Source organism: Nicotiana tabacum, chromosome 19 (genome assembly GCF_000715075.1).
Source record: "Nicotiana tabacum cultivar K326 chromosome 19, ASM71507v2, whole genome shotgun sequence".
Classification (NCBI taxonomy): domain Eukaryota; kingdom Viridiplantae; phylum Streptophyta; class Magnoliopsida; order Solanales; family Solanaceae; genus Nicotiana; species Nicotiana tabacum.
The window spans coordinates 68,387,450-68,408,435 of NC_134098.1; the positions used below are offsets into that span (position 1 = coordinate 68,387,450).

General features: G+C 38.1%; 1 protein-coding gene and 1 non-coding gene across 2 annotated transcripts; one reads left to right on the forward strand and one right to left on the reverse strand.

The window, feature by feature from the left end:
- Positions 1–1,792: 1,792 nt before the first annotated feature.
- On the forward strand, positions 1,793–1,899 carry LOC142174066 (small nucleolar RNA R71). The gene has a single exon (XR_012703416.1). It is a non-coding gene; the product is annotated as a small nucleolar RNA R71 (small nucleolar RNA).
- A 9,550-nt stretch (positions 1,900–11,449) lies between these two features.
- On the reverse strand, positions 11,450–14,644 carry LOC107774508 (pentatricopeptide repeat-containing protein At1g02370, mitochondrial-like). The gene is made up of 2 exons (XM_016594060.2): positions 14,271–14,644; positions 11,450–12,979 (listed from the first exon to the last, which is right to left on the reverse strand). The coding sequence occupies exons 1-2, from the start codon at positions 14,529–14,531 to the stop codon at positions 11,744–11,746; spliced, it is 1,497 nt and encodes a 498-aa protein (XP_016449546.1). The 5' UTR covers positions 14,532–14,644; the 3' UTR covers positions 11,450–11,743.
- Positions 14,645–20,986: the final 6,342 nt, after the last annotated feature.

The window sequence follows — 20,986 nt, forward strand, 5'->3', positions numbered from 1 at the left end:
GTTGAACTTGTTCTGGTTGCATCTCCTCCTCTTCAGAATCTTTTTCTAGTATTTCGGCTTCTCTTCTGATGATAGGATCGTCATCTTGTATGGTGCCAGATTTGGCCAAACATCTTTCCATTGAGTCTGGAATCAATTGATCATCTTTGAATTCATCTGTAAGATAATGAAGCATGTCAATTGAAAAACACGAAGATCATGTCTCATCTCCTAAAAATCTTAATATCTTTTGCATATCAAAAATGACTCTTTCTTCATCAATTCTCAAAATTAGTTGTCCTTGATGGACATCTATGATTGCTCTACTTGTGACAAGAAATGGTCTACCCAAAATAATTGGTTCATCGGGACATTCCTTCATTTCAAGTACTATAAATCTACAAGGAAAACAAACTTATCTACTCTTACGAGCACATTTTCAATTATTTTCTTAGGTTTCTTAGTACTTTGCTCTGCAAACTGAAGAGAAACACCTATGTCTTTCATTTCACCAAGATTTAATTTTCTAAAGATAGAAAATGACATCAAGTTAATTGAAGCTCCAGAATCACAAAGTGCTTTTTTCAAACTATACTCCTTCCAAAGTGCATGGAATTGTAAATCTACCTGGATCACCAAGTTTTGTGGTAGCTTATTTTGAAGTATAGCACTGCATTTTTCAGTAATCATCACCACAGAAACTTCTTCCAATTTCTTTTTACTTGAAAAAATTTCTTTTAGGAATTTGGCGTAAGAAGGCATTTGCAACAAAGCATCAGTGAAAGGAATATTAATGTGAATTTGTTTAAAAATCTCCAAAATTTTTAAAAATTGATTATCAAGCTTTTCTCTTTTCAGCTTTTGTGGAAAAAGAATTGTCATAGGGAAAGGAGTCAATTTTTTAATATTGTTTTCTTCTTTTTTCTTGTCTTCTTTCTCTTCAGATAGTTCAGAGGGTATTTCAACATTCTTACCCTTGTTTACCTGTTATTCTGACTGGTCTGCATATGGTTCATCAAGCTCCTTACCTGACCGTAAGGTGATGGCCTTAAGGTGCTCCTTTGGATTTTTCTCTGTATTGCTTAGCAAGGGACCTTGAATCTTTTCTGACACAAGAGTTGCCAATTAGCTTAATTACATTTCCAAATTTTTGAGGGCTGAACCTTAGCTTTCCATCTTTTCATCAGTGACCTTAATGTACTTATACAAAAGGTCATCAAGACTTGAATGAGCTTGTTGAGGCCTTTGCTGATATGGCCCTGCTTGTTGATAAGGTCTATAGTTTGGTTGCCCACGGTTCTGATTCTGGTCTCCCTACGAACCTTGTACCTGTTGCTTCTGGAAGCTTTGAGAGTTCTCTGCACTATTTGGATTGCTCCATTGAAATCCTGGATGCTTTTGTGCCATTGGAATCCCAAAAGGGTATGGTTTATAACCGACAGAATGGACATGTTCGTCATTATGATTATTTGCTTGACATTCATGGTTCAGATGGTTTCCTCCACACATGTCACAAGCCTCAGATTAGCTTAGTTGTTGTGTATTCACCTAAAAAGATTCAAACTTTTGTGCCAAAGAAATAACTTGTTGCATTAGTGTATTTAAGTCATCAACCTGATTTACCGTAGCAGCCTTCTTGATGATTACACGCTCAGATAGCTATTGGATGGCATTCTCAGAAATCTCGTTCAACAATTGCAATGCTTCCTCCGTGGTTTTTCCCATTACAGAACCTCCTGCAGCTGCATCAATCACATTTCTAGAAGAGGGTTTTAACCGGTGATAAAAAATATACAATTGCATGTGTTCAGGAATGTTATGGTGTGGACATTTTCTAAATATTGCTTTTAATCTTTCCCAAACTTGACAAACTGACTCAGTGTGAGTCTGCAAGAAATTAGATATTTCATGTCTTAACTTGGTGGTTTTGGCAGGGGAAAAATATTTATTTAAAACCTTTTGGGTCATCTGGTCCCATGTGGTAATGGAACCTTGTGGCAAACTTCGCAACCAAGTCTTGGCATCTCCTTTTAAAGAAAAGGAAAATAGCCTTAACTTGATAGCTTCAGGAGGTACTCCATTATACTTAGCTGTTTCAACAAGTTCCAGAAAGTCAATTAAATGACTATGTGGATCTTCACTTGCGTCTCTAGTGAAGATGCAAGACTGTTGAATCGTATGAATCAGGCCAGTCCTGATTTTAAAGTTGTTGGCTACCACTGGAGGTTTTCTGATACTAGATTCACAGTCGAAGCGGTCAGGTCTAGCATAATCCCTTAGGATTCTGTTTGCTGGCCTTGGTGCTACTTCATCAAACTGATCCTCCACATGGACTGGTGGTTGAATGTCTTCTACTTCCTGATTCTCCATTACTTCACGATTTATGCTTTGAGAAGATGATATTTATCCTTTCCTGCACAATCAAAGAGATTTTTTAATTTCTGGATCGTAACTAGCCAACTTTTTTGTAGAAGTGCGGGTCATAAACTACTTAAAATTTTAAAGAGAAAAAAAACAAAAAATAAATTAACAATAGTTTCTAAAGCAGTACTAGTAGTTAATAAAATAACTAAAGAAATTTCAAAGATAACAAAAATAGTTAGAGAATAAAAAAGTACGATAATATATATTAAGTACAAGTAAAGCTAGTACTAGTAAATAATAGTAATTAGAGATAAGGTTAGAATAGTATTTGTAGATAAAAGTACTAGTAATATTATACTAAATATACTAAAGGAAAACTAATGATAGAAGTAGTAGGAAGTACTTAATAGTAGATAGTGAAAATACTGACCGAAATAATAATAATAATAATAATAATAATAATAATAATAATAATAATAATAAATAAATAAAAAATAAAAAAAATTCTCAAATTAGTAACAAAATATTTAATCTGAAGTAGATGTATACCAATCCCCGACAGCACCAAAAATTTGACGAGGCCAATGTGTATTGGAATTTCCTGCTCGTACTCTGTCAAATTCTAATATAGTTTATGATATCGTCCCACAGAGGCTGGATAATCTATGCTATAGACTTGTAATATTTTAACTGCTATTTGAGAAAATCAAATTGATGAAAAGGGAGTGAGGTTTAAAACTCGTTAATTACTTAAACAAAACAAATAACTTTTGGAAGATTTATAATTAAAAAGAATTGGGAATCATTGAATTCACTTGATAATATTACTATAATAAATTCTCAATTTCTATATTTATTTCTCTAAAGAATAATTGCTTATTTCTAATACAATTATATTTTGCTTACTAAGAAATAATCAATTAATAACACTCCGTGAGAATTATGTTAATTAATCAATTTAAGACTAGTGACGTTTAAACCGAAATATTTTTCTTGCTTGAATTATGTTAAAAGAAAGTAAAAATTTCGTGAGAATATTTTTACTAAGGATCAATAATCTTGCCTACAATAATTCCTCTGTGAGAATTAAAACTGAGGCAAGCAAGATTACTGACTTGAAATAATAGTTTACTGACTATTTTATTCATCAGTTATTATATATTAATTTTGCTCCGCGAAAATTACAAAATTAATATATGAATAACTTAGAGATAAAATATATAGATATGATGATAGAATAATTAAAATCATCATTTCAGCATAGTATGAAATGTAAATAAAAAGTTTCAAGCCAAGAATATATAAAAACTAAAATAGTATTATAAAATATATCAAGCTTCATCAACTATCCCAACAAAAAGAAATTACTCCATTATGGATAACAAAAGCTAAAAAGGATATTTAGAAGACTAGAAATGTTTTTACTATAAGAAAAGAAATAAAGACCAAGATTAGTTCTTGTCTTACAAAGATTGGATATCCTTATACAAAGAGAGCTTGCTATTTATAGGAAAAGATGAGTAACTTTTGTCATGTTCCACTTTTGCGAATGCGAAACCCATGTATGCAAAATGACCTTTGTGTACGTAGATTCTATATATGCAACTATGGCACTTGTGCTTCACTCTTGACTTCATGAGTTAGTTTTGCAAATGTAGATTCCATGTATGCGAATGTGACCTTTGCAAATATAGATTCCACGCATGCATCTATGACTCTTTTGCTTCCATTCATGACTTCATAGATTAGCCTTGTAAATGTAGAATCCATATATGCGAATGTGACCTTGCGTATATAGATTCCACATATGCAACTATACTCCTTTTCATCTCTAATTGTCTCTTTACATAAGCTCATATGTATATTCCACATTTGCGAATATGAACATGACGTGTGCAACTGTGGTTTTGCTTCATTCCCTTGTCTTTTAGCTTCTTTCCTTCTTTTTCATAATTTCTTTTTCCTACAAGATTTGTAAGAAAATATGCGAGGATAGGATATTATTATTCATATTTTATTTTAAAAACTTATTTTTTACTATAAAATAACATGAATAATTTATATCCATCAGTGCCAAAGACACGCCCCGATGATCCATCAACAGAGAGAAATGCTCCACTCGGTCATGTCTCTGTGGCCATTTATGAAGTGGGAAATGGACATCGTCGGTCCCCTGCCACAGGCACCCCATAAAGATCAATTCATATTGTTCATGAACGATTATTTTTCCAAATGGGTCGTGGCCCAGGCATTCGAGAATGTCCGAGAGAAAGAAGTCATTGACTTCATCTGGGATCATATAATATGCCGATACAGGATACCAGCCGAGATTGTTTGCGACAACGGAAAATAATTCGTCGGCAGCAAGGTGAGTAAGTTTTTCAAAGATCATAAGATATTATCAACACCTTATCACCCTAGTGAGAACGGGCAGACAGAATCAACAAACAAAACTATACTCCAGAACCTGAAAAAGAGGTTGACCGGCTCGAAAGGAAAATGGAAGTAAATCTTGGCCGAAGTCCTATGGGCATACCGTACGACTTCGAAGTCAAGCACCGGGGACACCCCATTTTCTTTGGTCTACGGAGTCAAAGCCTTAATACATGTCGATGTGGGGGAACCGAGCCTCAGGTTCCAGTATGCTACCGAAGAGTCAAACGGTAAGGCCATGATCACGAGCCTAGAACTGTTGGATGAAAGGCGAGAGCCCGCCATGGTCCGGTTGGCCGCCTAGAAGCAGCGAATAGAAAGGTATTACAACCGAAGAGCCGGTCTCTGACACTTTCAAGTCGAGAACTTGGTATTGAGAAAGGTAACATTACACACCAAAAACCCAAACGAAGGGAAACTGAGCCCGAATTGGGAAGGACTGTATCGAGTTGTTGGAATAACCGGCAAAGGCTCATACAAACTCGAAGCGGGAAACGGTGTGCAACTACCAAACAACTGGAACGTGACACACTTAAAGCGGTACTACTACTAAGGTGCAAACTTAATTCCTTTTTAACTTTGTTATATTACGGATTAAGATATGCAGGTACTCGGTCAAGGGCGGATGTGGCAATTAGGTCTGAAAGCACGTGTTGCACTCTTTTTTCCTTGAACTGGTTTTGTCCCAAAGTGGTATTTTCTGCAAGGTTTTTAACGAGGCAACAGTAAAACGTGCTACCTTAGATTTGAAGACCGGACTTAAACCAAAATCGATGATCGTTTGCATCAGATCAACAAGAGAGGGCTCGGATACATAGGGCCATTACCCCTATATTAAGATCTTTGGCAAAGGAAAATATTTTTAGCAAAGGAAAAGAAAATTTTATGTGCCAAAAGCTAAGGCTTAGTAGTTAGGATTCATTGTAAGGGTCAAACGGTCATGTGAATTGTGTCCACGTAGTCCACTCTAGCCACGGCACAAGGTTTATACGCCTCTGATCGTGTACCTTACATATTAAGTAATGAAAGAAATTTCTACGTCCCTTACACTTTATTACTGCGCATCTTACTTCTTTGATCCTGGATCCTAAAGCCCACGGGATACCCCTACTCGGGGATTATCGTCCGATAAAAATTCGGTTGACCCGGGCTACCAAATCCTGGAGGCACCAAGCCTATTAGGCAGTGCCCGAATATGAAAGGCTATGGCCACCCTAAAAATGACTCGGAGACGTCCGAATTCCGTAACCAGAAAGTAAGTCCCTTACGAAAAATCGAAACCTATAAAAAGGTTACTCTCAGCAAAGACATCGTCTAAGATACTTAAGCATATTAAAGGACTTCGATTTTATCGAAGACTCAAAGCTAAAAGTAATCCGGAGTCACCATCGAAATCATATGGGCCTCCAAAGAAAGGATACTCTAGTCTACATTTGATTTTATGCTAAGGCATTAAAAACGATACACAAATAAAAAATTACAAATAGATGTTGGAAAGTAAAGATACGATATTACCAAAAAAGGAAAATTTTTATATATTTCAAAAAATATTTATAAAAGCACAATAAAACGACCTCAAAATAAACAAAAAAGAAAATACACAAGGAAAAACTAAAAAAACACTAAGGCATTTATGCCTGGTCTTCACCGGGGCTCGATTCATCACCAGAGCCGTCAGAACCAAACGGAGCCTTTTGGACCCTATGGCTCGTAGAGTTCCTTTGCCTTGGCCTCGAGTCTCTTGGCTTCTTCAATCTCGACCGACAGGTCAAAACCTCACGCATGGATCTCCTCGAGGGTCTCTCTCCGGGATAGCCGCTTTAGGTACTCGGTCTTCGCCTTTAAGCGGGCCTCAGCTACCACCATATCAGCCTTGTACTGGGCCAATATTTCCTCGATGTCAGAAGAGATTGCATCCAATTTGGAACTCAGTGCGACATATTCTTGTCCGAGGGGATCCTGTTCCGCGACGGTCGAGCTCTGTTGTGCCCGAAGACCATCATTTAGCTGAAACCACTTATCGGCTTTGTCCTTTGACACCTGGAGTTGGTTCTCGAACGATGCCAGCTTCACTTTTGCAGCTTCTTTGTCTGAAGCCAGCAGGTCCATCCTGCCCTTCCATGCCTCGGTCATGGCCTTGACCTCATCCATCTCAGCCCGAAGCTTGTCGATCAGGTCTATCTTCTCTTGGACCTGCGCAGTTGTGCTGTTAGTCACCACTACTAGCTTCTTACTTTTAGCCTCAGAGATCTTTACCTTTTCAATCAGGTCGGCAAGTTCCCCCTTCAAGGTCGAGGGCTTCTTCTTGCTGCTCACTAAGAGCCTTATACATGTCCTTCTTTCGGACTTGCTCTTTGAGCTCGAACTCGAGCTGGATGATCTCCAAGCGGGATCGGAGGAAGCTTTCATGATGAAGAATTGAAGCCTGAAAAAATAATGAAGTTATTAGAGCACATTAAAAACCAAGTAAGATTCATAAAGCGGTACAAAGGGCAGACGCCTTACCCGGTTTAGCGCCTGTTGCGCCTCATTGAAGAGGCTCGACGTGCCCACTTCATTCATCTTTGCCTGTCCTCCTCGGTCACCAGGCATCGAAGGTAGTTGGCTATGCACACCTGAGCAGACAGGACTCAGGCATCCACCGGGATTGTAATAACGACCGTTCTCTTGCGCTCGGAGTCTACACTCGGAGCAGGAAATTGCTTCACTAATTTTGGGCTTCAACTCGGCTCGCCTGTTCCCGATGGCACATCCTTTTTCGGGACCTCAAGGTGACCAAGCCCGGATAAGTCCTCCACGTACGACCATATCCATGCCATCGAAGAACGTGTTGAGGGCATCGCCTGGGCCCTGCGCCATCTCGTTTGATTTCTCTTTGCCCACTTGAGCCTCTTCGAGCATGGACAAAGTATAGGACGGCGTCTCCACGATGTTGATGACACCAACTACCTCCTTCGGGACAAGAGCGGCTTCCCGAGAGGCCGCGGCCCTTTGGTTCCCCAGCTAGAGGAGGATCTACCTCATGGTCATCTTTACCGATTGCTACATGCTCCCCCTCATTAAGGGTCGACCCATGAGCAATAAAATGGTCATCCTCCTAGGGGTAATCCCTGAGCCGGTATAGGGAATCAGAGTCCGGTACCCTGGACTTGGTGCTCTTTTTGGTTTTCCGTACCCGGATGGTCACCTTCTTCTTTTTTGCCTCGGCACTTGGGGAACCCGAGGACTTTCTTTTCTTATTCGTTTTCTCCTCCTTTGCGGCGTCCCCGGGTTGTACCGAAGTGGAGGGTTCGACAAGCGAGGACGGATCCTTCTCCTCATCTAACGGCCTGAGTTCCGTGGTCTTAGGCAAACCTGTAAGAAAAAAGAAGACTTAGCAATTTGTAAGCTAAAAGTACGAAGGAAATTATTCGGGAAAGACCCTCACCATGGGAACGGGCCTCCCATTTGCCCCTCAAAAGCTTGTGCCATGTGCGTTCGAAGTAGGGCATCTGTTTGCAGATCCCCTCGATCCACTTCTTGAAACGAGGAACTACATTAGGAACTTGGCAACAGTTGCACGGTGACAAACACAAGCAATGAGAAAAAGAATAAAGGGAAATGACAAATACTCATGAAGGAAAAAACTTACGGGGTGCGTTCCACTTCTCGAGGAACGGCAAGAATTTGGCAGATATGAGGTCTTCGGTTTTCACTCGAACGAACCTCCCCTACCAACCTTGGTCTCGATCCTCATTGATGCTCGAAAACGGAACCTTTCTTGCTCAGCGAACGAGCTTAATCAGCCCCCCTCGGAAGATTTGGGGACTGTATAGGCGAAGCAGATGGTCGAGGGTGAATCGAATGCTTCTGTGTTGTTCACAAAGTATCGTAGAAGAATTACGATCATCCAAAAGGACAGGTGGATTTTTCCAAGGCACACCTCGTACCTTTTGCAGAAGGCAAGGACTATGGGGTCCACCGGGGCGAGCGTGAAGGGGTAAGTGCAAACACTTAAATACTCCTCCACGTGAGTAGTGATGTCGTCATTAGGCCCGGGGACGACCACCTCTTTACCCTCCCAGTTATAGTCCGCCCGGAATGTGGGTAGTGTTTCCTCAATAACAGAGCATATGTACCTCCATGCTCCCTTTCCTCGATCCTGTTGACTTGAGGCCCTCTCGACGTAGAAATCATTTCCGATAGAGCAACGTACGAAGCTCGTCAAGGGAGGCTCCTAAGCCACCTCGGCATCTATGGCCGGGTTGGAAGATGAAGGAGCAATTTTTTGAGGCACTGACTTGGAAGATTTTGCCATCGTAATCTGGAAAATATGAAGGTTTGAAGGAAGAATATGAATATCTGAAGATAGGATGAAGGTATGAAGGTCTAGGTTAAAGATCCAAAGGGAATGTATGAGGATTGTAGATGAAGAAATGAAGGTTTGAGGAGCAATGTATGAAGATTTTGAGAAGTTAAAAAGAATTAGGGAATTCGAGGTTAAGTTCTGGAATAAAAATGGAAGAAGTGAAAAAGGATCGGAGCTTTTATAGAGGAAGAACAATCAATGCGCGATATTTCGCATTCGAGGGCAGTCAATCGGCGACTGCCACGTGCCCGAATTCAGAACGACGCGACTGATGGGACGTTTTATTGACCCGTCATCTCAGTTGTAACGTACGAAAGAAGAAATTGGGGTTCACCTATCGCTTCCCATCGTTTCGGTAAACCTATTCTTCGGAAAACGAGGGGACTATCTGTGTACGGGTAAAATCGGGGGTAATTCCTACCCCGATTTCCCGATGAGAAAACGGAGGGAGAGCACGGATGCACGAGACCCTTCATATCAAGATCCAGGAAGAGTGAACAATGTGCCTGTCATCGGGTATGACAAAGCGACGCGTCGCGGGCCAAGAATGAGATCTAAGACCTCGAGAGACACAGTGAACGATTACGCATGATAGATAGAGAGTCGTGATACTCGCACTCAACCGGATATCACGGCACAAATCTCGCTCAATATCGATTATGGATCAGTAATTACCAGGAAAGAAAGATTTTTACTTTTTTTAGACTTGTACTAGGGATGAAACTCTCCTACTATATAAAGGGGAAGTTTTTCTTTGATAACACACATTGTAACTCGCAAATCAAAGCAATACAAGTTTATTTTCTATTTTTTTAGCTATTGTTAAAGTTTTTGCTCATTTGATCTGTTCTTCATTCACGACTGGGCTTGAACTGAGGGTCCAACCGAGGGTGAGGTCATTGGTTAGCCTAAGCTTAGGCTTGGCTATAATATAGCAATTGGTTTGAACGTTTATTTCATCTCTAATTCGTTTATTTGATATTCTTAATTATTCGGGTTGAATTAAACCACATATTCTTAAAATCGAATACAAATTTAATTGTTACCCAATTTTAGGGTAGACGCTACTGATCCCATGATATATCACAAGGCATTTCAAGATGGACTTGATACCATCGCAACTTACATGCCTAAGCCTGAAAATTGCAATGATATAGTATTCTTGCCTATCCGTTTTTCCAAAACCCTTCCCTATTATTTCTTTATGTTTTCCCAAAACCTTTCCCTATTATTTAAGTTTCGTCTTAAATTTATTGCTATACCAACGGCATCTTCTAAACATATCAAAGTTCTGTATTAATGTGGAAGCAGCTCCATTAACACTGTCACCAAAAGTACTCAAATTAATAATTGTAAAGCTTCCCTTCATTACGGGTTTTGAGATTAGGCAATTGTATTGCAGGAAAATATGAGAAAATGGTCAAATATATCTATGTACTATTAGTAAAGGTTTAAATGTACACATCGTTATACTTTGAGTCCAAATATATCTCTGTTGTTATACTATTGGTTCAAATATACCCATTTTCCGTTAAGTTTGTCCAAAGTGGACATCCAATCCTACGTGGCACTGACATTTGATGAGGTGGATGCCACATGACCTGCCACCTCAGCGCCCCTAACCCATTTTACCCCTCTTCTATTTTTTTCCACCATTATTACGGCTACCATAAAAAATATTGTATTTCAATTTTTTTTCTTTTATATATGGATTAGGGGCACTGAGGTGGCATGCCATGTGGCATCCACCTTATCATATATCAGTGTCACGTAGGATTGGATGTTCACCTTGAACAAACTTAAAAGAAGAGGGGTATATTTGAACCAATAGTATTATGGTCGGGGTATATTTGGACCCAAAGTATAACAAAAGATATATTTAAACTTTTTTTCATAGTACAGGGGTATATTTGGCCCTTTGACGGAAAAAGAATGATAAAATCTTTTAGCTTGCGTTTGGACATAGATTTGGTTGAAATTTTAAAAAAAATAAAAATTAAAGATGAGATAAAAAAATAATTTTTGAAAGTTGATATTGTGTTTAGACACGCATTTTACTTAAAAAGAATTTGAAGTTTTGTGAGTACAAAACATAAAAAACTACAAGATGGTTAAAATCTACAAACAAAAAACAAAATTTGAAAAAAGCTCCCAAATTTTATGGCCAAGCGGGAACTATTGGCGGTTCAAATTTTCAATTATGCAGTTTATTTATTTTTCAGCAACAAGCCATAGTAAACCATAATTATATCAAAATTTGGGATCTCTCTATTATAATGTATTATGAGAAATCTAGTTCTCGTTCTCAAGACAAGCAACAAAACAGAGAAAAATAAAGCAAAAATGGATAAACTCAACAACGAAGTACAGCTTTCCCAGATTAAAAGAAAAAACAAGGATAGTCAAATCGCAATTGTGTTCGCATAAGGTAGAGAAGAATATTTAGCATGTGCCCTGGTATTAAAAAGGTCTATGCTTTGAAATGCATCAGTCAGTAGAGATGCGACCGAGAGAAAATATAGAATGGATTGAAGTTATGTACATTGAAGTTAGAGAGGTATATACCTACACAAACAGAGGATGGAAATGAAACAAAACCATATGGGTAGATCCTTCTATTTATTCAGGACAAACCCTTTTAAGCAAGTCTTCGAGCTCGCAGCTCATTTCAGTCCCATCTTCCTTAATTCTCAGTAGCATATCCTCTGCTGTTCTGTTGGCAACTATGTAAGTGCGAAGCAATAAACTATAGACATCACTGCTAAGACAATTCAGCTTCTTCAAATACTTGTAGAACTCCTCAGCACCATCAACATCTCTCTCTTCTACAAAATACTCGAGAAATTTATTGATCATTTCGTATTTTGGCTGCCATTCGTTCTTCTTTACTCGAGAGGCAGCTGCTTCCATGCACTTCATAGCAAGATTGATCTGACGATTCCTCAAAAAGAATGCCATGAACATTTCCCACGCCAAGAAGAAAGGACCTTGTGATCTCTTCAAAGCATGATGGAAGACTTCCTCCGCATCGTGTAACATGTCATGTCTCAGATAAGCCCCAATTACACTATTTGCCAGCCTCATATCATAACTGGAGCAGCTTGATTCCCATTCCTCGTAGCATTTCTTTAAACCATTTATGTCATTAAGCTTACCGAGGGACTGAAGCATGACAAGATAACTAGAATTGGTTGTTATCGAGAAATGAGATTTCAGAGAATTCCAAATACGATAAACCCCACCTAGATTAGATATTCCAGCATGCAAACTAATCAAATAGTGGTATGCCTCACGATTACGAGGTCCCATCTCTTCCTCAAGCTTCTTTAGAGCCAACTCAGCTTTGTCATGAAGCCCAGCCTTAACATAGGCAACAGCCAAGTTACTATATGTGGTCCAATCACACTCCTTTGCATTCTCCTGCTTTATCTCCTCAAAGACTCTTTCCACTCCTTCTATATCACCTAAACAAGAATAGCTATTCATCAAGATATTATATGTAAATGTGCATAGTGGAACCTTTCTGCTCTTCATTTCCTGTACCAAAGGGGGCACTTTTTCTGGTTGCCCTAGTCTCATATACAAGGACATAAGATTGTTGAATGCCAATGATTTAGATGTGAAATTCAATTGATCCATTTTCTCAAAGAGGGACAACGCCTTGTCTGTCATTTTTTCAACACAGTAGCAATTCAAGAGTGCTCCATAAGTGCTTTGATTCTGCATGGAAGGTGAGAGGCCGCCAAAGTAATTTTCAGCTGCAGTTATTCCTTGAACTTTTGCTATGAGATCCAAACGTACTCCATAATCACCAAACGATAAGTTTATACCTCTTTTCTCCATCCATTCCATTATCTGCATCAATACATAAATATCAGCTCATGATGTTCAAAATCACTTTGATGTGGATATACTCCACCTGGAAGGCATACCATAACAATGTCTGCACAAACATATTTCTGGCAAACAGTTGACAGAAAAATATAATGCAATTGTGGCAGCTAAAATATCTCCTCTCTAGAGCACAACTTTAAAAAATCTAACTAGCTTGTTATAACACAACCACCATCTATGCCTTGTCAGTTATCGCAAACTATTTCGGGTCAACTATAAGAATCTTGTATATACATTCCACTATATTCAGGGCATTCATTCCAATACCAATAAACAATTTGTCTCATAATAAGCTTGTTGCTACTTGATATATTTACATCTTAGACAGGAACTGGTACAGCCTGAAAGCATGCCCTGTGTGGTTGTTCTTCGAAAAGGAAAAGAATGGAGAAGAAATAATGAGCCAATACACTCTTATTTCATAAAAGCAATCAAGAACTTCACAACAATGACAATTTGAGATCCCTTTTCGCTTACAAATTGGAAAAGATGAAGCTTGGCCTGCATATTTTTGACAGCTTACCATTGTCCATACCAAGCGCTCTCTTTTCCCCATACCATAAAGATTGTCATTCTAAACTTAATGTTTCCAATTCGCAAACTATATCAATCAATCATCTACACCTCAATCCCGAATTAGTTAGAGTTGACTATATATGAATCATCTACATCCATTCTGCTCTATTTGGATTCATTTGATTTAATAACAAATAACTAGACCATTAAAGCACTTTAAAGTTCTGTAAAAGAATTCTCAATATCTCACACTTATCCCTACACTCCACAGACTGACAAATACCATTTAAATTAGTTGGATCAACTATATAAATACATCTATTCCATTTTACCAGCCAATTTCATTTTATTACTAAACAGTTTGGCCTTTAATGCAATTTAAGGATTCTCTAAAACAGTTTCCCCGAATCTCACATTTACCGTACACAGAAATACAAGACTGTAGGGCTTATCCAGTTGCGAAGGCCGAGGGACTTGTGACTTAGATCACAGCTTTGAGCTCTGTACCATGCAAACTAAGCTTGGTATTTAAGTGGAGAAGGGTAGAGGACGGGCTCATTATCCCCAAGTTTTGCCGAATTTTTCAGTCATAAAAAAGCAGTTACACTGACATACAAGTCTCTGACCAGACTAAGAAAATTCTTGGTAAACACTGAACCTGTAAAACACATTAGTAAAACCTGGTGCAGTTCAAAAGTGGGTTGAGGTAATAATAAAGAGATTCCAGAGTGTAGACCTCAAGGGCATGTTGGTATCTTTTATATTTACGCAACTCCTTTATGCATTTCTCCAGCTCATACTTCTTCACTACTCTGCCTTCTCTCATGTACTCATTTATTGTTTCAGTCACCGACCCTTTTGTTGCTCCCAAAGCCGACAATCTACGGTAGAGCCGCCCATCTCCTCCACGCAGCTCCGCTGCCTCTGCCGCCGTACATAGTCTTCTGAGGTTCACTGGTGTTTCGTTTGAAATCTGGCGGGTCAAATTCCGGATCATTTTGGCCCGACAACTTCCTCCAGTATAGCTCAAGCTCGCAGGAGATACAATCCTCGCATTCCCAAGGGTTTTTACTAGGGTTTAGCATTTTCCTCTTTTGTTTTCTTTCGTCTGAACGTGTTTGACTGGTTTAAGAAAAAAAAAAATTTAACGACTTTTGAAATTTATGATATTAAACTTAAAAAAAAAGGTTTAGAATATTTGGGTGGTTATAAAAAAATATTTTTTTTAGATTAATTAAAAATTTAAATTAAATTATTTTTAAATTTAGAAAAGAAACTTTTTTTTTTAACGGACCAAAAAAAAATATGTTCATACAAACTAGGAAAACTAGGAGAGAGGGAGTACTTTTTTCTTTTTTACTCGTCCTTATTTGTTCCAATTGAAGTAAAAAAGGAAAGTCAAAAATTAAAATGAGGAAATTTTACCAGAAGGATAAACTTGAAGGGAGGTTTGTATAACTAACTTTTATTATTTTCACTAATTTATAGATAATTATTCTTCAAAATGCACTACTCCATCCAATCCACTTTATTTGATTTTTGACTATTTTCACTCATATTAAGGATTCACCTTTTAGTATTAATTAACGATGAAATTGACCATACTAATTTTAGTTTGTTCATTGAAAAATATAACAAATATTTCTAGGCTCTTTATTCCAAGAACAACTTTTTAAAAAAAGAAGTTAATTTCTTCTTGATATTTGAAAAAAATCGAATATTATAGATCACAAAAAAAGATTAAAAATTAATTAAAGTGGACCGGAGAAAGTAATAATTAAGATCAAATTCATGTAATCTAAAATGTGTTATCGGGACGCTAGTTGGCTAGGAAATTAGATAGTGTACTTGTTATAAGTGTCAGCTAAGGGTGGCAAGTGGGTCGGTCCGGGACCGGCCTGGGCCCGCGAGCTAAGTGGGCTAAGTGGGTCGGGACCGGTAGGACCGCTAGAGGTGGGCTTGAGTCGGTCTCGTGGGCCGGTTCTTGCCTAGGACCGGGACCGTGGCGGGCCCAACGGATATTTTTTAAAAAAAAATAGTCGTTTGGCTATTTAAAAAAGAGTTGTTGGGCTTTAAAAAATAGTCGTTGGCTATTTAAAAAATAATCATTTAACTCCCCCCAACTTAGTTTTAACCCCAAACTTTTTATAATTATACTTTTTTCCTAGTTTCAACTTTTTCCGCCACCACCTACGGAAATTCCTCCGAACCTTGAAGAATTTATGAAGTTTGTAAGAGATAGCATGTAACTTGTATGAATAAAAGTTAGTATGTATGATTTAATTTGTATTTTGGCACATCTTGATTAGTTCTTTTTTCTTCTCAATGGTGGTTTAGCACCTTATTGTGCTCATTCCATAGGGGGGGAAGACTAAGAAAGATATTGTCATATTTTTTATTGCTATAATAAAATTACAAGACATTACTTTGAATATCTTTTTACAGTATTTTTGTCTTTAAATTTGAATTAAAAAATTAGGTCACAATTCTATAATAAATTTACAAGGCATTGCCTTAGATATTTTTTTAATATTTTTTTGTTAATTTCTATTTATTTATTTATTTATTTAAAAATCACAACTTAGTCGTTGGGTCCACTTAGCCCACTTAGCATGTGGGACCGACCCGTTTAGCCTGGGACCATGAGTTCATGGGCCTAGTCCCGGGCCGATTCCTATAAAAAGACCGTTTAGCCCAGGACCGCTAAGCCCGTTTATTTAAGGACCGGAACCGCGGCCCACTTGCCACCCCTAGTGTGAGCCTACTTGTTCTAGAGGCTTGCAAAAAAGACAAAAGTTTGCTATAGTACGTTTTATATTGCCAAGGAGCCCGAACAAAACTTAGCAGGCATTTGGACATAAAAAAATTTAATTTAAAAAAAAAAAAAATATTTGAAGTTAAGTTGAAAAATAATATTTGAAATTTGAAATTATGTTTCGACATATATTTCTAAATTATGTTTCGACATATATTTCACTTGAAAACATATTACTTTTTGTTTGTTGAGACAAAAACAATTCTGAAAAAATAATTTTTTTGAAAAGACGTATTTTCGAAAAAAATTCAAAATTTCATGGATTAACACATTTTTAAAAAAAAAATTAAAAAAAGGAATTTTTTTTATAGACAAACGAGTCCTTAATCAGTCTCAAAACAATGTAATTGGCAGTTCAATCTCGGATTCTCTTCCTCAACCCAATGATGAAAAGACTTCTGAAGAGCTTTGCTTGTAGATATACTTCATGTACATTTGGAATACATAGACCATCCACATTTGGAACACATAGACGCCCTTGGTACCTTAGTGTACCATCATCCATGCCAAGAGAAAAGTCATGGTCTTATATTTATGAATCCCATATTTTAGTTGTGATATCAATGGATCGTTGTATTGTTTCTCCTTAACTTCCACAACAAGCGATGATTCAGCCCTATTTTGTACAATCACCCCTCTTTCACGAGAGTCCGCAAGACGAACTCCCAAACTAGCAAATCGATGAACTTCTTTGGCCAATGGCATTTGATATGCCTCCATGTGTACTAAACTACCCATGAATTTCCTGCTACGAGCATTTGCCACCACATTAGCCTTTCCTGGATAATATAGAATATCAATGTCGTAGTCCTTGAGTAACTCAATCCATTTTCTCTGCTTCATATTCAATTCCTTTTGTTTGAAAATATATTGAAGTCTCTTGTGGTCCGTTAATACATCTACATGGACCCCATTCAAATAATAACGCCAAATCTTTAATGCAAAAACCACCGCCGTAAGTTCTAAGTCAAGTGTTCGATAATTCTTGAGTTGCCTATAGGCATAAATGATCATCTTTCCATATTGCATTATTAGTGGAACATCTATATTAGATTTCTCTTTCATATGACCTCTTATGAATTGAGTTATACAAAAAAATTCTTCATACAGTTACAATCTTATTAGTACTTGCAACTTGTTTTTTCAAATTTCTCAACAAAAGACATTACTAGGTCAGTTTTCTTATAGAACCATCTATTTCAAATGAATAACATCTACTAGCTTGCACGCATACCCTGATAACATCAACTTGTATGGCATTGCCTCAAATGTGAAGTACAACCCTTTCTTAGTCACCTTCTTTCCTCATTATAAGTCTTATAGGGTTTTAAGAAACCACTCTACTTCCCGTGTGAATATTCTCACAATCCCTCTTTACTGCTAAATACTTCCTAAAGCACATATCAACACCCTTCATATGTATTCAATTTAACAAAAGTCATTGGCCCGAACAGGGCCTTTTCTGAAACTTGAGATCCTCTTAAATGCTTCAACGATGACTTCTTGTTTTCCTTATAAGTGTAGGACTTAGTCCACCTGATTCCATCCTCGATGAGTAACTCACCTTATTTCCAGTATTGTAGTCACCTATAGTATTTCCTGGTATTGCAGCCTAAGGGTTATTATGTTAAACATGTTTGGTTCGTAACAAATGTTCATCCTCTCTCAATCTGGTTCGAACATATGCAGGTACTATATTTCCTTTGTGACTGGAGCATTCATTCCCATCCCATTTTGCCCTTAATTCATAGTTGACAGCCTTATTGTGCCACACACTTATCTGCCTCTCATGAACTCGTAGTATCTTTGTGCCTGGTTTGTCGAGTTTATCACACCACCACTTCATCACTAGTAGTCTCACTTTCCAATGTAATATGTAGACATGAACTCTCTCTTAATCTTTTAGTTTATATTCAGCGTCACTCAAATCGGCTGTATTACCGTTGATCCTTTATATCTTCTATTAACACTTGTGCTCTAGGTGAGTCCACCATTCTAATACGAACTATTTTGCGATAACCATGACTATCTCAATTTATAGATTTTCTTCCAATTTTTCTCTCCTCATTCTTCCTAGTTAGTGAATATCCATGCGCTCTTCCATACGCTACGTGGTTTTTTTCCCTTAGTTGGGAATTCATCATGCTCGCCTCTCGACACTTATTGGGATATCCGTGGGAAAGTGTGTTCATCCGTGTATCACTTAACACTTCCTTGCTTGTAAGAATCTTAAGACACGCTCCATAAAGTCTAGATGCACTCTTGGGTTATTATAACATCACATTTATCTCTCCAACTTATTATGTCTTTCTTAAAGCCTTGGAACTTTAGCTAAATCGCAAATCCGTGATTAACTCATTCTAAGAACTCGCAAGCCTTTCACATTTGATCTGTAGTACTTCCTTGGGTTCCATTGTCCCTGACTCTCTAACAAGTATAAAACCCTTTTGCAAACCTTACTCTTAGTTTCTAGTATCGTTGACCCTGTCATGTATATTGTCACGTACTAAGAATTTATATTCCTTAACCCTCTACATTATTTTTGTACTAGTGGTTTATCATTTGCATTTTCTTTAAGGGAATCACGTTATCCCTTACCACTTTTCTAGACTACACATGTCACCAAAATATCCAAACATCATATCTACATGGCCCCAGTCTCGTTTTATTGTACTGCAGTAGCTTCACCATGACCCTTCTCTCCTTACATGGGGTAAATGTTTCACATTTCGACACAAGTCTTGAATCTAGCAAATATTTCACATCTCTAGTCCTCTTGTATATGATTGACTATTAGGGAGATTTAAGTCCACATGGCATTAACCTCATAAGTTCTCTACTCTTATTCAGCCACATAGGCATGGGATCCAAATCACTCGTGTCAATATCCTTTTTGGAGTGTAACACAACTTCGCACATTCTTGGGATTTTTATAACATTGATAGTGCTAGGGTCTTCTCATTGTGGGTTCAATTAACTCTCCTTTCATTATTTTTTGTCTCGTGTGAGAGACCTACACATTTATCATTACTCTCCAGGCCATGCCTTTCATATATCACGTGCCTATGTAACAAATTTACATCTTAGAATCATACACATGGTTCCTACACTATCCATTTGTACTAGTTAAGCTTAGGTCTCATTTATCACGTCAATGCCTCTTTGGAGGTGGGTAATCACTTCTAGCACACTCTTCTCGTATAAAGTATGCTCATGGTACTATATACTTGTCTCATATAGCCATACCATTCATTCAACATGATACATATGCCATCTTTTTAATATCCAGGCCTTTACCTATTCGTCATGTCACATGACAACATTACTTGGAATAAACCAAAAGAGCATTTAAACTTACCTTGAACCTCAACGCACGAGTTAGAGGAAGAACAATTTCACAATTAGTTCCATCGCACGATTTAGAATATCAAAGAAGGGTATTATTCCTAAATGTCCAAGTAGCCCCCTCATTATAGATGTGGTCAACAACACACCGATAAGAAGGACTCTACTAGACACGGCTCTGAGACATCCTAGGACACTTTAAAACCTTAGGCTCTGATACCAAGTTTGTCACGCCCCAAAACCAAGGAGCGCGACCGGCGCTCAACCGAGTGAACCCGACCGAGCAAGCTTGTTAGATTTTCTTCTACCCAAACTCATCCACGAATAAAGATAATACATATTTTCATTAATTATACAAAAATGTGATCATGTCTCCAATACCAATAGATTACCAATAATTTTCATCATTTTTAAAGTCTCAAATGGGACAAGTAATACAACCACAACATAACATAATTTGTCTTTTCCAACACCAATACACAACCCATACTATATCTACGGAGCCTCTATAGATAAAGATGAGTACAATGATAATACCGGAAAAAAATGATGCATGACCCCGGGATGAAGTGGGGCTCACCAAGTCAGCTGGGAAGAAGGTGCACTGCTATCACTAATCAATACCTCTTGATGTAGAACCACCTGCATCCATTTAAAGACGCAACGCCCCCGACGAAAGGGACGTTAATACCGTCGAATAGTACTAGTATGAAAATCAAACACCAATTTAAAAATTTATAAATACAATATGAATATGATAAATCAGGGAGAAAATAGAATAATATAGATAACCATTGAAACATGAGTAAGCTTATCAAGAGCTATCAATAACATTTAGAGGATTTAAGATGAGATCCTCTGTAACCATCTTCACACAAAGCGGCCCCGCCGCCTCACCCGATGCATGCAAGTGGAGGTGTAAGTACAATACCACAACTCTACTCAAGCGGCCCTAGCGCCTCACCCCAATGTATGCGGGTGGATATATAACCACAGTACCAAGAACCTACACAAAGTGGCTATGCCGCCTTACCCCAATGTATGCAATGCATCAACGATACCAATACTAACACAAAGCGGCTATGCCTCCTCACCCTAATGTATGCGGGTGAAAATGCATTAACGATACCAATACCAACATAAAACGGCTATGCCGCCTCACCCCAATGTATGCGGGTGGAGGTGCAGTCCCACAATACAATAATCCCTACACAAAGTGGTCATGCCGCCTCACCCCAATATATGCGGGTGGAGGTGTATCACAATCACAATCTCTACACAACTTGGCATAA

Excerpts from the sequence above, each read along its gene's own strand:
- LOC107774508 (XM_016594060.2), bottom strand. The coding sequence starts at position 14,531 with ATGATCCGGAATTTGACCCGCCAGATTTCAAACGAAACACCAGTGAAC. Across the intron at positions 12,980-14,270 it reads GATACCAACATGCCCTTGAG|ATAATGGAATGGATGGAGAA; the intron begins GTCTACACTCTG and ends GTATTGATGCAG.